The sequence below is a fragment of the Pangasianodon hypophthalmus genome, chromosome 1, assembly GCF_027358585.1.
Source record: "Pangasianodon hypophthalmus isolate fPanHyp1 chromosome 1, fPanHyp1.pri, whole genome shotgun sequence".
In the NCBI taxonomy this organism is placed as follows: Eukaryota; Metazoa; Chordata; class Actinopteri; order Siluriformes; family Pangasiidae; genus Pangasianodon; species Pangasianodon hypophthalmus.
The window spans coordinates 35,729,621-35,743,453 of NC_069710.1; the positions used below are offsets into that span (position 1 = coordinate 35,729,621).

Sequence of the window (13,833 nt, forward strand, 5' to 3'; positions counted from 1 at the left end):
AATGACAGGACATGGCTGGAGACAGGACATGAACCGAAACAAAACACATGTGGCAAAGTAAACGAACCCATGACAACACAGAAGTGAGTGCTGTAGCATGTTATGCATGCTGACAAAATCAACAAAATATGTCATTTGGAAAGGGTTTCCCAAACCTTTGCATACAAATGTATAATATATTGAATTTTACATTATATGTACAATGAAGTTTTTTGCTTTTCTGTTAAAATAATTTATTACAAAGGATTAATTACTGTTAAGATGAATTATTTTGGCTGTAGTATAATATACTGTATTTATCTTACCTGGTTTGTTGATTTACAATTAATCAGAGAAGTCATAAAGTTGTACATCTGATTAACCAGAACAAACATAATAAAAGCAAAATCTTAACTTCATTATTATAACTAAGTGAGACAAGAAAGATATCAGAGCTTCAGCTTTAACATCTGTTCTTTGAGTAGCTTCCTGCTGTAAAAATTCCTCTTGTTCTAATAATCCTCTGTGTTTGAGAGTCAGAACAGATCACGTTAATGTCTTGAATCTGCAAAGAAGAGGAAAAGGGCAAAATAATCAGACTTGATCATAGGTCTATCCACAGTCAGAGTCCTCACACTAAATCAGTTTAAAAACCATGTGTAGAAACTTTATCTATGTACAAAGAATCTACATTACTCACTGTAGTTTCTCCAGTTTAAAGTGTGGATTATTCAGTAGATCAGAGAGCAGCTTCACGCCTGATTCTCCTGGTTTATTGTATTTTAGATTCAGTTCTCTCAGGTGTGATGAGGGGTTTGACCTCAGAGCTGAAGCCAGAACAGCACAATCTTTATCTGTAATACAGCACCATTCTAGCCTGCAGAGAGAAGGAGAAAAAACTACTCACATTTACAGATGAACATAACCCTAAATTTAAAATTCATTTCACCCCTCCTAACAACCAAGGGGATGGTGTCTAAGACCTGGAAAACCTTTCGTGTTGTATTTTCCTATTAAATACCAGCATCAATGGCTATCTCTGCCTTTGGTCTTGTTGCCTCATACACAGATCAGGGATAAATTCACAGGGATAAATTCACATATTTACAATATATCTTTTTTTTGTGAATCCATATATTTCTGTAAAGCTGCTTTGTGACAATGTCCATTGTTAAAAGCGCTATACAAATAAAATTGAACTGAATCAGATATTTTTGTATATCTATATGCACAACAGCTTGTGACTGTATTTGTAGCTGTAGGTAACCTGTCCTCAAATGCTGCTCATAGACTCCTATCTATTTCTATTTGATCTCAAGTTAGCTACAAACTGTTTTGTTGATTTAGTGCAACACTTACCTCTCAGGCCATTGCCAAGTGGGGCTGTCTGACAAACCATGGGCCTATGATACCTGCTGCTAGCATGGCCACGTGGCTATCACTCACCATATCATGCTCATACCCCTAAGCTTGCAAAGTTAATGGAAACTGCGAACACGCATAAACGAGTCAGAATTGGGTAATCCACATTATCATCTTATTAATGGATTACAAGTAGTAGATTGAGGTCAGAGTGGAGCTCTCTTTATTTCCTAATTTTTGCTGCTGATCTATTTTTGTTTTTCTCTTTTTTTTACTCATTAATCAGTTACAGTTTCAAGGTTCAAGGTTCAAGGTTCTTTATTTGTCAATGCCTCCATATGTGCATACATACAGAGGAATCAAAATACTGTTTCTCTTCTCTCTTATCAGGTGTTTACGGTCAATGCAGTCAGTGCATATAGAACAGATTTTGTATGAGGGTAACAGCAGTGTACTTGATAATAAATAGATATAAATAAACAGAGTGAAAATATATTGTAAACATCTGAATGAATATACATCTAAGTAAATGTAAACAGCGTATTCTGTAAATATACAAATATACAAATATACATCCAAAGGTGCAGATATACCTGCAGATAAATGTAAATGTATCTCTGAGTAAATGTAAACAGTGAAGTCAGCTTATATACAATATACAATATCCTCCCAGTTAATATCCTTACAGTTAATCATATTTTATTTCCATATACCCTGCTGAGTGACTGTGGAAGGCAAAGTGTTCCAGATCTTGCCTCGAATTCCACAGATCCCCTTAACTGCCATTTCTTGATTTGACAGTGGAAATTGTGAACTGGAAGCACTGTAATATCTTTTTATAGCCTTTCCCTGCTTTTTAGGCATCAATTGGATTCATTTTCAGACCATCAGTCAGCTATTTAGAGGAGTTCATGGTTGTTCAGTATTAGCCCACAGTTTGAGGAGTCATACAATTTATTATGCTCTGATGACAATTCCTAATAATAATTCTTGCCCTGAGTAACAAGTCCTATTGTGTCAATTAAGGCTAACAAGTAAATTCAGTTCTCTCAGTCAGTTCTGATACCTTACAACTTGAAGGATGTTCAAACTTTTGCACATAATAATTACTATTTTATTTTATATTTCTATTTGTTTAGATTCATTAGATATATAGTAATTGTGCATTAACATTTACAGAAAATTTTATTTTCTAAAATAGTTTGCTGTAAATGCTGAGCTTACTTCTTTTCACTTCAAAAATCAACACAATGTGATTTGGATGGGGTGCCCAAACTTTTGCATACAACTGAACATTCTCAGTGCCCACTTACTAATGAACTATGGCACAGAATTGCACTTACAAATGTCCAAGCTCCTTGAAAGGCAAGGATGAACACTAGTTATGTGCCTGCCCCCATATAGCCCAAGAACTAACCCTCGCTAATCAGCTGAGGAGAGCGAGGGAAATACTTCCACGTCTGACCGTTAAGTGACAAATGAACCTCAAGTTTCACTTTCTGGATCTGAATTAGCCTGAACCAGCTCACATGCTCCGCTGGCAAGTTCTAAAAGGCTGTGGTAGCCACCTTCAGAATGGTGTTTGCCTGTATTCGACTGGATGCTGACATTAAGATCACAGCACCGAAAGTGTTGTTCCACCCAGTCCTGGCCACAAAGGTTTTCATTTGAGTGCCCATTACTGAGAGTTGGCCTAGAGGAGACACCCCCATACTGATGCCTGCAGAGCCCATCCATAACTGAATGTAGCTGCAGATGGGATGTTTAATGGCCAGTGTAGAACCCTGGATTGTGAAGGTGTGGAAGAAGACACAGGAGGCTGGCAGAATTTTAGCCAAGCTCCAGGTTCGTGTTTATTTGGTCTGTGCTTTTCAGCGTATTTTCAAAAAAACCAACAAAACAGTACAACATAACAGAAAAGGGTCCGTCATGGACTCACAGCTTTCGCTCCATCAAGTTCAAGTTCATGGTCCATGTTGTTTATATATGTGTGTGTGTGTCTCACAAGCTCTGCCAGCTCTGCCAGCTATATCACGCTCTCTCTCACCATTTACGGGAGTCACTTAGATCACAAAGAGATACAAATAAGTAGACTGGTGGTAATAAGACACAGATAACCTGCCAGGTTGACCCACCTCCTCTCCGTCTACTGCTGACATTTGACGACACCCCCGCTACCACAGCCAAAAACATTGCTCACTCAGTACTAATTACAGTTTTGTTCCCACTTGTACAAAGTCACAATCAAAAGGATACACCCCATTGTCCAGAACAAAGTATTCCATGCAATTCAGAAGAAAGACATTGATTTTTCATCCTATATTCTATATTTGAACTGGTTCTTAAGAACACTTACATTCCATATGTTAAAGATGATGAATGTTCTTGAATGTCCACAAGATTGCTTCACAACAGTAGATCTCAATAATGCATATTTTCCTGTTGCTCCAGAACACAGATGTTTTTTGCAGTTTGTTTTTGAAGGAAAATTTGCCTTTAACTGCTAGCTTCAATTATTTTCTTCGGACTTCATGACCATTTGCTAAAGTTTTATGTTCACCTATGACTGTCTATGTTAAATATGATGAATGTCATATTTCTCATTTGTTTGTGTTTTGGTATAATCTCAGAACACTCCAAAGTCAGAGGTGATATACTGTCTGGCTAGGCCTGCTTCTTTTATCTCTCCCCCCCTACTTTCACTCCTTCTCTGTACATAAACTGGCCTCTCCATTTTGAGATTGAGTTGGTTAGAATCTGAAGATTCTTCAAGCATGCAATATATATTAGTGTCTTAAGGAGTCAGGCATTCTATTCAAAGTCCTATCCTTCATGCATGCAGTTGGACCTTTCGCCTCTAATGGCCAGAGGCATATGCGTTCTGCTGTAACTGGACAGCTGACTCAAGTGTGCCCACACCATGGAACAGTCTATTCAGGATACACACTTCTCATGGTGAACTGAGAGGAAAGCTCCCTAGGACCCAAACCAAACCATACAATTCATCAGCGTGAAGCTTGATTCATTGTAAAAGTTAGCCACCCTGTTGTCCCAAAATGGGATGGTCTTTCCTATGCTTGCAAAATCAATTTGGACAGGTTGATACCATATGGCTGTACGGTTAAACACAGCTGTCACAATAGTTGCCCTTAGGGCTATTGGAGCTAAGGAATATTCAGAAGTGGGTAATCAGCCTACAGCTAAACCCCAAATACCACAGATAGAAATGCATCCTCATCTCAGAAAGAGGGGCACAAGCTGTAACTCTCTGGAGGCACAAGGCTTTTCTCCAAAAAAGGGGTCTGTCTTGGATCAGTGGTCCATCAAACTGAATTAGTCACTATGGATGCTTCTCTTACTGCCTGTCCCTCATAACCAGTGACAACCTGCACAAGAAGGTATCAGGAAAGGATAACTGTTGTATAGGAAATATAGGGTCACCACATGACCTTGTGATAAGGTCTTGTCACAAGGAGGAATCCAGGAGTTAAACACGGCCCCTGGTGGTTATTCATTATTCACAGAACCACAGTTACATACGTAACTTGCATTTCTGTTTTAAAAAAAGCAGTTTTCCTTGTGGGGACAAGCCAAATGTTCCAACAAAGTAAAAATTGTCAGATTATTCCTATTCTTGTCAGTCCACATGAAGATCTAATACCATGCCCAAAACACACGCACTCACATTATGTTCTACAGTCCATGAAGTGCATGTAGGAATGCAAGAATAAAATCCAGAACGTGTGTCTATTTCATTGTTTGTTACATTGCAATTAGTCAAAAACAAGAAGATTTATAACTATAGCGGTTATTTCTGTTTTATTAAAACTGTGCTCCAGGCCAGACAAACTTTTATTCTTAATCTAAATCACCTAAAGGAGAGAAATGGAGTATTTTAAAAATGCTGATCTGACCTCAGTGTCTCCAGTGTACAGTGTGGATTCTCCAGTCCAGCAGAGAGCAGCTTCACTCCTGAATCCTGCAGGTTATTGTCACTCAGGTCCAGTTCTCTCAGACTGGAGGAGTTTGAGCTGAGAACTGAGGACAGAGCTCTACAGCTTTCCCCTGTGAGATTACACTGATACAGCCTTGCAGAGAAAGATGATATATCAGAACACTGGTATATGTGTGTATGTGTTTGTGTGTGTGTGTGTGTGTGTGTGTGTGTGTGTATACACCTCAGTATCTCCAGTGTACAGTGTGGATTCTCCAGTCCAGCAGAGAGCAGCTTCACTCCTGAATCCTGCAGTTTATTGTCACTCAGGTCCAGTTCTCTCAGACTGGAGGAGTTTGAGCTGAGAACTGAGGACAGAGCTCTACAGCTTTCCTCTGTCAAGTTACAGCGATACAGCCTGGAAGAGAAATGATGATATATCAGAAAACTGGTATCTATGTGTTTGTGTGTGTGTTTGTAGTGTTTGTGTGTGTGTTTGTATGCATTTAAAATAAAACCAATTAAACTCTTTTGATTTTTTTTTGGAGTTTAACCTAGTTAACCACCAGTAAAACATTAACATATGAAATGTATCACTGATAATTAAAGTACACATTAAATTTTAAGGTGGTAAAATGTGTAATATTCTGTCTTCCCCTTGTTGCTCTACATTTTAGTATTATCATGTTTATACAATAATGGTGACAACAAAATAAACAAAATGTGAAAGTGATGATCTGACCTCAGTGTCTCCAGTGTACAGTGTGGATTCTCCAGTCCAGCAGAGAGCAGCTTCACTCCTGAATCCTGCAAGTTATTCTCACTCAGGTCCAGTTCTCTCAGACTGGAGGAGTTTGAGCTGAGAACTGAGGACAGAGCTCTACAGCTTTCCTCTGTGAGATTACACTTCCACAGCCTTTGGAAGAAATAATGATATTACCTCTAAAATGCAAAACATGAAATTTTATTTTCAATAGGATTTCTTTATCAGGACCAATGAATGTATACGTGAGTGGACATTGTAACAGGAATGTTCAAGCCAAAATGGCTTTTGATGGAAGACCCAGCAATTCAGCTTTCAAATCTCTTTCATAGTCCTCGGGTGGAAGTGCTTCATGCACAGTCATAAAATGTTTGATGCTGTATAGACCTCTTTAGTGTTTGTAAACAAACAGAAATGCGTACATAACCTGATTGGAAAAAGAGGGCATTAGCCTTGCAACTAAGCCGGCTGGTTACAATCTGACTGAAGAATCTATCAAGAAATTTATTTACGAATCAGATTGACAGGTAAAATGTTATCCCTTTAATATTTTGGATTACCGCTAAAAGACAGAGTGATATTCAACAAAACTAAAACTTTCAGTTGGTGTTATAATTAGAAGATTCATATGGCTTGGCATCCTGTCAGTGGCTAAATGATGCTAAGCTGTGTTCTAGCCTGCAATGACTATACACATCTCATATAAACTTCAAGTCTCTTGAAGTAACTTCTAGTAGTTAAATCGGCTAGGATAAACATTTGAAGCTGTTGAACCTGAAAAGTTAAAAACTGAAGTGGAATGAATCAGCTAACCAAGCTTTCGCAAAGCTAAAAGAGACATCCCAACTCCTTAAAGCTTTTCATATTTGAGGTAGACAGCTCAGAAAACAGGGTCAGAGCCTAGGAGAGAAGCCAAAGCATTCAAGGGCATTCTTCTTTAAAAAGTTGTCCCAAGGAAAGAGAAATTACAGCATTGGAAACGCTTTTGGCAAACAGACTAGCTTTTGAAGAATGGCACTATTGGGTAGAGGGAGCAACACAGCCATTCAGCATTTATGCTGACCATAAGAAACTGGAGTGTCTTAAGACTGCAAAGAGTCCAGCACGGCTTAAAGAACCCAGTAAAGAATTCATCCTCCCCAAGTCATGCTTTGTTGGTGGCATCACATGGGACCTAGATTGTGAGTTGTCTTAAGCTAATGAGCAACTAGTGCCACCCCTATGCCCTATTGGCAAGACCAAGGTGCTGTCACAGCTCAGAGACAAGCTGATCACTTGGGCTCACACCTCTCTTGCCATAGGTCACCCTGTGATTCATAAAACCCATCAGCTCCTGCAATATTCCTAGAACTCTCTATGGCACTTAGGCAACTTGTGCAATTCCAATGTGTCCTAGGCTATCCTCCATCCTTGTTCATGCAAATCCCCTTGACTCTTTGGCTGTGAATGAGTGGTTCAGAGGAATGAGTAGATATGGGACAGCACTCACCAGCGTCTCAAGCTGGTGGCCCAGTAGAACAAAGAATTTGATGACACATCCCAGTATGAACCAAGGGATCAGTGAGGGTCTTCACCAGGGACATTTGAGTAGGTCATTGGTGCCAAAAACTGTCATGTCAGCGCTGGATTTGGCTATGAACTAGGATTCCCAAAATCCACCACAGCTTCACAACTTAGCAGATCTGGACTCCATTTTGCATTACCCACAGCCACTATCACGTACACACTCACCTAACTACTGATAACACACACAGAAGAGGATGTAGTTATGAGTAGAATCTTTACTAACAATCCAAAACCGCACAGACTGGAAAAAAGTCAAAGCCTGAGAAGCAAACCTAGAAAACACTCAATTCTAAATTGAAATTAAATTTTGCAACAGAGTGAAGTGCGGAGTTTAAATACACATAGTACTGGGCACGAAATAGGAAGCAGGTGTTTTAGAGCTCAGGTGAGTGGTGGCTCCTAAATTGGCAGTGGAGCTGGATGTGACAATAATATAATAGGAGTAAACGTCACTGGATATTGTGACAGTATACAATTTACTACTTTATAGTTATAGAGCAGAAGCCTGAATTGCAGTAATACATTTATGAATACATACTTACACAGCTATTCTGGATGCTTTGGCTACTGGAAGGAGCTTTAGAAGACATTCTTCGGATTTGTCATATTTACTCAAAACAAACTCATCCAGATTCTCTTCTGAGTTCAGCAACACAAACACCAGAGCTGACCACTGAGCAGGAGAGAGTCTGACTCCTCTGAGATGACCATCATCTCCTCTATTCAGGTAATGTTGGACTTCCTGCACTAGAGAATGATCATTCAGTTCATTCAGACAGTGGAACAGATTGATGGATTTCTCTGGAGCTGGATTCTCTCTGATTTTCTTCTTGATGTATTCAACTATTTCCTGTTTGCTGTGAGAGATGCTTCCTGTCTGGGGCATTAGGTCTTGTAAGAAAGTCTGATTGGACTCCAGTGAGAGACCCAGAAGGAAACGGAGGAACAGGTCCAGGTGTCCATTCTCACTCTGTAAGGCCTTGTCCACTGCACTCCTTAGGAAATCAGACATGTTTAACTTCCTGAAAAGACCAAACCAGGTTTGTTGTTTTCCAAGATTTCTGCTGATGAAAGAGAGAAATTCATATAAAGCGGCCAGAAACTCCTGAACACTCAGATGTACAAAGCTAAACACCTTCCCAAGGTGAAGCCCAAACTCCTCTCTGAAGATTTGGGTACACACTCCTGAGTACACTGACACTTCTCTGACATCAATGCCACACTCTCTCAGGTCTTCCTCATAGAAGATCAGGTTTCCTTTCTCCAGCTGTTGGAAAGCCAGTTTTCCCAGTGCCAGGATACTCTCTCTGGTCTGCTGAGGATCAGAGTCACATTTCTGATGGTATTTTTGGTCCTTGTGTTTGATCTGAAAGATCAGGAAGTGTGTAAACATTTGAGTCAGAGTCTTGGGGATCTTTCCACTCTCTGCTTCACCCAACATTCTCTCTAGAACAGTGGCTGAGATCCAGCAGAAGACTGGGATGTGGCACATGATGTAGAGGCTTCTTGAAGACTTCATGTGTGTGATGATTTTATTGGCCAGGCTCTGATCACTGATCCTCTTCCTGAAGTACTCCTCTTTCTGAGGATCATTGAACCCTCGTACCTCTGTTAACTGGTCTACACACTCAGGAAGGATCTGATTGGCTGCTCCTGGTCGAGAGGTTATCCAGAGGAGAGCAGAGGGAAGCAGATTCCCCTTGATGAGGTTTGTCAGCAGCACATCCACTGAGGCTGACTCTGTCACATCACACAATCTCTCATTGTTCTGGAAATTTAGAGGAAGTCGACACTCATCCAGACCATCAAAGATGAATATCACTTTGTGAACATTACAGTCTATTAATTGTAATTCTTTTATTTCTGGGAAAAAGTGATGAAGAAGAATCATCAGACTGAGATTTTTCTGCTTCATCAAATTCAGCTCCCTAAAGGGAAGTGGAAACATGAAGGTGACATCCTGATTTGCTTTTCCTTTGGCCCAGTCCAGAATGAACTTCTGCACAGAGACTGTTTTTCCAATTCCAGCAACTCCTTTAGTCAGCACACTTCTGATGGACTTGTCTTTAAAGAGCTCATTACATTTGATGGGTGTCTCCTGTGTTGCTGGTCTCCTGGACGCTGTCTCAATCTGTCTCACCTCATGTTCATTATTGACGTCTCCACTCCAACCCTCTGTGATGTAGAGATCTGTGTAGATCTCATTCAGAAGTGCTGAGCTTCCATGCTGTGAGATTCCTTCATTAATTCTTTTACATTTCTCTCTCAGTTTGGATTTGAGTTTTTGCTGGTACACAGAGACAAATCCTGATAAAAAAAAGAGAATCTAATGAATGAATTTTAAACTTATCTTTATGAGCTACTGATATTCTCAGACATAGCATATATAATGTCAGTACTGATTATTAGATCATATTGATAATATATCCACATCATATATTTGTCACATAAGTGATAAATATGAATGACTGTCCTTAATCTAATGTTACAATGATGTTATAACCCCAAGAGCTCTTACTGTTCTGCAGTGTGTTAGCGAGATCTGTGTGGTTCATGTTCTTCAGGACGTGCAGTGTGATCTTCAGCGCTCCCTCTCTGACACTGCTCTGATCCTCCTCATCCTCCACCTCCCTCTCAGAGCATGCTGGGTAATCTGGACTCAGGAGCTTCTTAAATCTCTTCAGCTCATTCTTTATCAGAGTGATGACTTTGTGCTCCAGATTCTTATTACGAAAAAATAGTAAGAGAAATTTTAAAAGAAACTATATTTTCTATGTTGATTATGGCATAGCAAACTGCAGTTTCATATCATTAATCATTATATTGTTACAGGCAGATATGAATTGTAAAGAATTGTAAATTCTTATTATCCCAAATAAAGAATTTTGCAGTAAACACAGCTTATTGTGTCAGACCTATTCAACAGGCAAAATAGTTTCAGAAAAGGGCATAGATAAAACTTGCTGAATTAATGTGAGCGATTGCCAGTTTCTACATGTTTTCAACCAATGAAGACAATATAGAATAATCTAGAATATAAAACCATGTTCTCTCTTGGTGTTGCTCAATACTGTGTTCTGTAACACTGCACTGAGACCGGAATAAGTGTAGTGTTTTAGAATGCTGGTAATATAAAAAAACATATAAAAATAATGTCCACCTTGAATATGGACTCCAAATTACTTCGGTAGGTGGTATCCAACTTATTCTCTTGGAGTCTGGGAATATATAAAACAAATTCAGTATTAATAGATGCAATCAGTCAATAAATACCCAAAAAGACACTTAATACTAGAATATGAGAACATTTTAAAAGATATTTAATTAAGGATTTACAAAGTTTACATATGATCTAACAGATGTTATATTAATGATAAAAGTCATCTTAATAAGTTAAAAATTAAATAAAAGATTAAATGAATTAATCACATTTCATAATTTTACTAAATTCTACAGGTGTGAAAATTATTACCGTTCACCTTGAGCAATTATTTATGTCCACTTTTGTAAGATCACCAACTCTCTGGCTCAGTGAATGCAGACATGATGAACTGATATAATTGTGAGGGTGAATAGTAAAACACTGTCCTTATACATTAAACTATACTGTACTAACCTCACATCAGCAGAAAAATCTCTGAAGTCTCTGAAGGTTATTGGATGCTCCATTGACCAGTCGCTCTTCATGGACACACAGCTGGGTTCAGGGGAGTCTGACTTCTTACACTCTACTAGCCTAAAGCATAGATGGGAAGGCAACAGTGGAGTTTAAATTGTCAAATATGAAACTTGCATGGTAATTAAAGCTGGATTCTATATGGCAGGTTAAGTAGATACAGTTGTAAAGTGAAGCATCCTCACCTCAGATCAGTAGTACTGTCTCTGTCACTGAATTGCACTGGATGTCCCATTGACTGGTCACTCTTCATGGATACACAGCTAGGTACAGGTGAATCTGATCTCTTACCTGGAATCAGACTTAAAAAACACAACCAAAAACACTATCTCTGTTATTCATGTTTTCACTTCTACAGTTTTTTTATATGTTTTTTTTTTTCCTTTAACAGTGAGGCAGTGAGACCAAAGCATTGCAGTGAGTTTAACAAACCAAACAAAAATTACAGAAAAGGTTTGTGAACCCTGTGGAGTTACCAGTTGTTTTTTTTTTTTTTTTTTGCTTTGGTTATTCATAAAAAAAGGTCAAATATAGACAGATTGTGACAGATGAAGATCAGACCACTAAACTAATAAAACACATACAGTAGTACTTTTCAAGTATTTATTGAGTACATTGAGTAATCATTTACAGTGCAGGCTGGAAAAAGTAAGTGAACCCTTGAATTTAGTAGCTTGTAGATCCGTCTTTAGCAGCAACAACCACCACCAAATATTTTCTGCTGCTTATAAGGCTGGCAAAATGATGAGTTCGAATTTTGGATCATTCAGGTCATCAGTTATTTTTTGGGCTGTCTTGATTAAGTAGCCCTCTTCAAGTCATGCCACAGCAATTTGGTTAAGGTCAGGAATCTGACTTGGTCATTCCAAAACACAAATTTCCTTCTTTTTCAGCCATTCTTTAGTTTATTTACTTGAATGATTTACTTGACCCTTAACAAAACTCCTTTGCACAAAAAACACATTTAATTTGGGTTTTATTTGGTGTTGGCAAATATGAGAACATTTATGTTTTTCACTGAGTCACACCCTTTACTCACCTCTTTTCTTTCTGTGTGTCCTCTTCTCTAGACACACTCATTTTGGAAGTCATATCTCACCTGCGCGCACACACATACACATTCAGGGAAACACTGCAGTTCACTTACAGGTTCTACAGTAAACTGTGTTAGGTTAGGTTAAGTTTATTTATCAGTGTCAGAGTATGAGTATTACAACAAAATGCAGTAAACACATTTCTGCATTTCACATTTCATTCACATAAACTGTGTGAGTTAAAGCTTCAGTAAAAATCAACTGAATTGTTCTTCATCTAGTGTATACTCATAACATGCACATATTATAGCTTTAGATTTAGATACTTACTGTGTTTTTCTCCTGAAATGTTTAAAGTCCTCTCAACACTAAATGGAGTTTCATTTTCACACGAAACAGATTGATGGTCATAGTCCAGAGAGGGCAGTTATAGTTGTAGAGCAGGAGGTGGAGTGAATAAACACACGTGCATATATACACATTAACACGTCTTTTTCTCCTGAAATGTGTTTCCAATCATCTCATCATAAAGTGGAGTTTCACTTCCACTCAAACCAGACTGAACTCAACAGAGGAGTGTGGACAAAGTTACATAGCAGGAAGTGGAATGAAAAGACACACACACACACACACACACTTACAAGGAAATCAAGTCATAAAGTAAACTGTAATAAAAAGGTCAGTAAACTCAACTGTTTTTTATCTAGTGTAGATACATACACCAATCAGCCATAACATTAAAACCACCTGCCTAATATTGTGTAGTTATCCTTGTGCCATTAAAACAGCTCCGACGCATCGAGGCATGGACTCCACAAGACCTCTGAAGGTGTGCTGTGGTTTCTGGCACCAAGACGTTAGCAGCAGATCCTTTAAGTCCTGTATGTTGCGAGGTGGGGCCTCCATGGATCGGACTTGTTTGTCCTGCACACCCCACAGATGCTCGATTGGATTGAGATCTGGAGAATTTGGAGGCCAAGGCAACACCTTGAACTCTTTGTCATGTTCCTCAAACCATTCCTGAACAGTTTCTGCAGTGTGGCAGGGAGCATCATCCTGCTGAATGAGGCCACTGCCATTAGGGAATACCGTTGCCATGAAGGGGTGTACCTGGTCTGCAGCAATGTTTAGGTAGGTGGTATGTGTCAAAGTAACATCCACATGAAGGCCAGGACCCGAGGTTTCCCAGCAGAACATTGCCCAGAGCATCACACTGCCTCTGCCAGCTTGCCTTCTTCCCATAGTGCATCCTGGTGCCATCTCTTCCCCAGGTAAGCGACGCACACACACCCGGCCGTCCACATGATGGCAGTGGACAGGGGTCAGCATGGGCACTCTGACCGGTCTGGAGCTACGCAGCTCCATACACAGCAAGCTGCACTGCAATGTGTTCTGACACCTTTCTATCAGAGCCAGCATTAACTTTTTCAGCAATTTGTGCTACAGTAGCTCTTCTGTGGGATCGGACCAGACGGGCCTTCACTCCCCACACACACAGTGAGCCTTGGGAGCCCATGAA

General features: G+C 39.4%; 1 protein-coding gene across 2 annotated transcripts; it reads right to left on the minus strand.

Moving 5' to 3' along the window:
• Positions 1–271: 271 nt before the first annotated feature.
• Positions 272–12,730, minus strand: LOC113524632 (NACHT, LRR and PYD domains-containing protein 3-like). 2 transcript variants are annotated; one of them, XM_053235765.1, is made up of 12 exons: positions 12,645–12,730; positions 12,320–12,379; positions 11,466–11,582; positions 11,221–11,340; positions 10,765–10,822; positions 10,123–10,327; positions 8,147–9,911; positions 6,018–6,191; positions 5,520–5,693; positions 5,256–5,429; positions 680–856; positions 272–544 (listed from the first exon to the last, which is right to left on the minus strand). In XM_053235765.1, the coding sequence occupies exons 2-12, from the start codon at positions 12,370–12,372 to the stop codon at positions 526–528; spliced, it is 3,036 nt and encodes a 1,011-aa protein (XP_053091740.1). In that variant the 5' UTR covers positions 12,373–12,379; positions 12,645–12,730; the 3' UTR covers positions 272–525. The 2 variants fall into 2 exon arrangements, with proteins under 2 accessions (XP_053091740.1, XP_034160708.2); XM_034304817.2 differs by lacking the exon at positions 5,520–5,693 and having other exon boundaries at positions 273–544.
• Between the last annotated feature and the right edge of the window lie 1,103 nt (positions 12,731–13,833).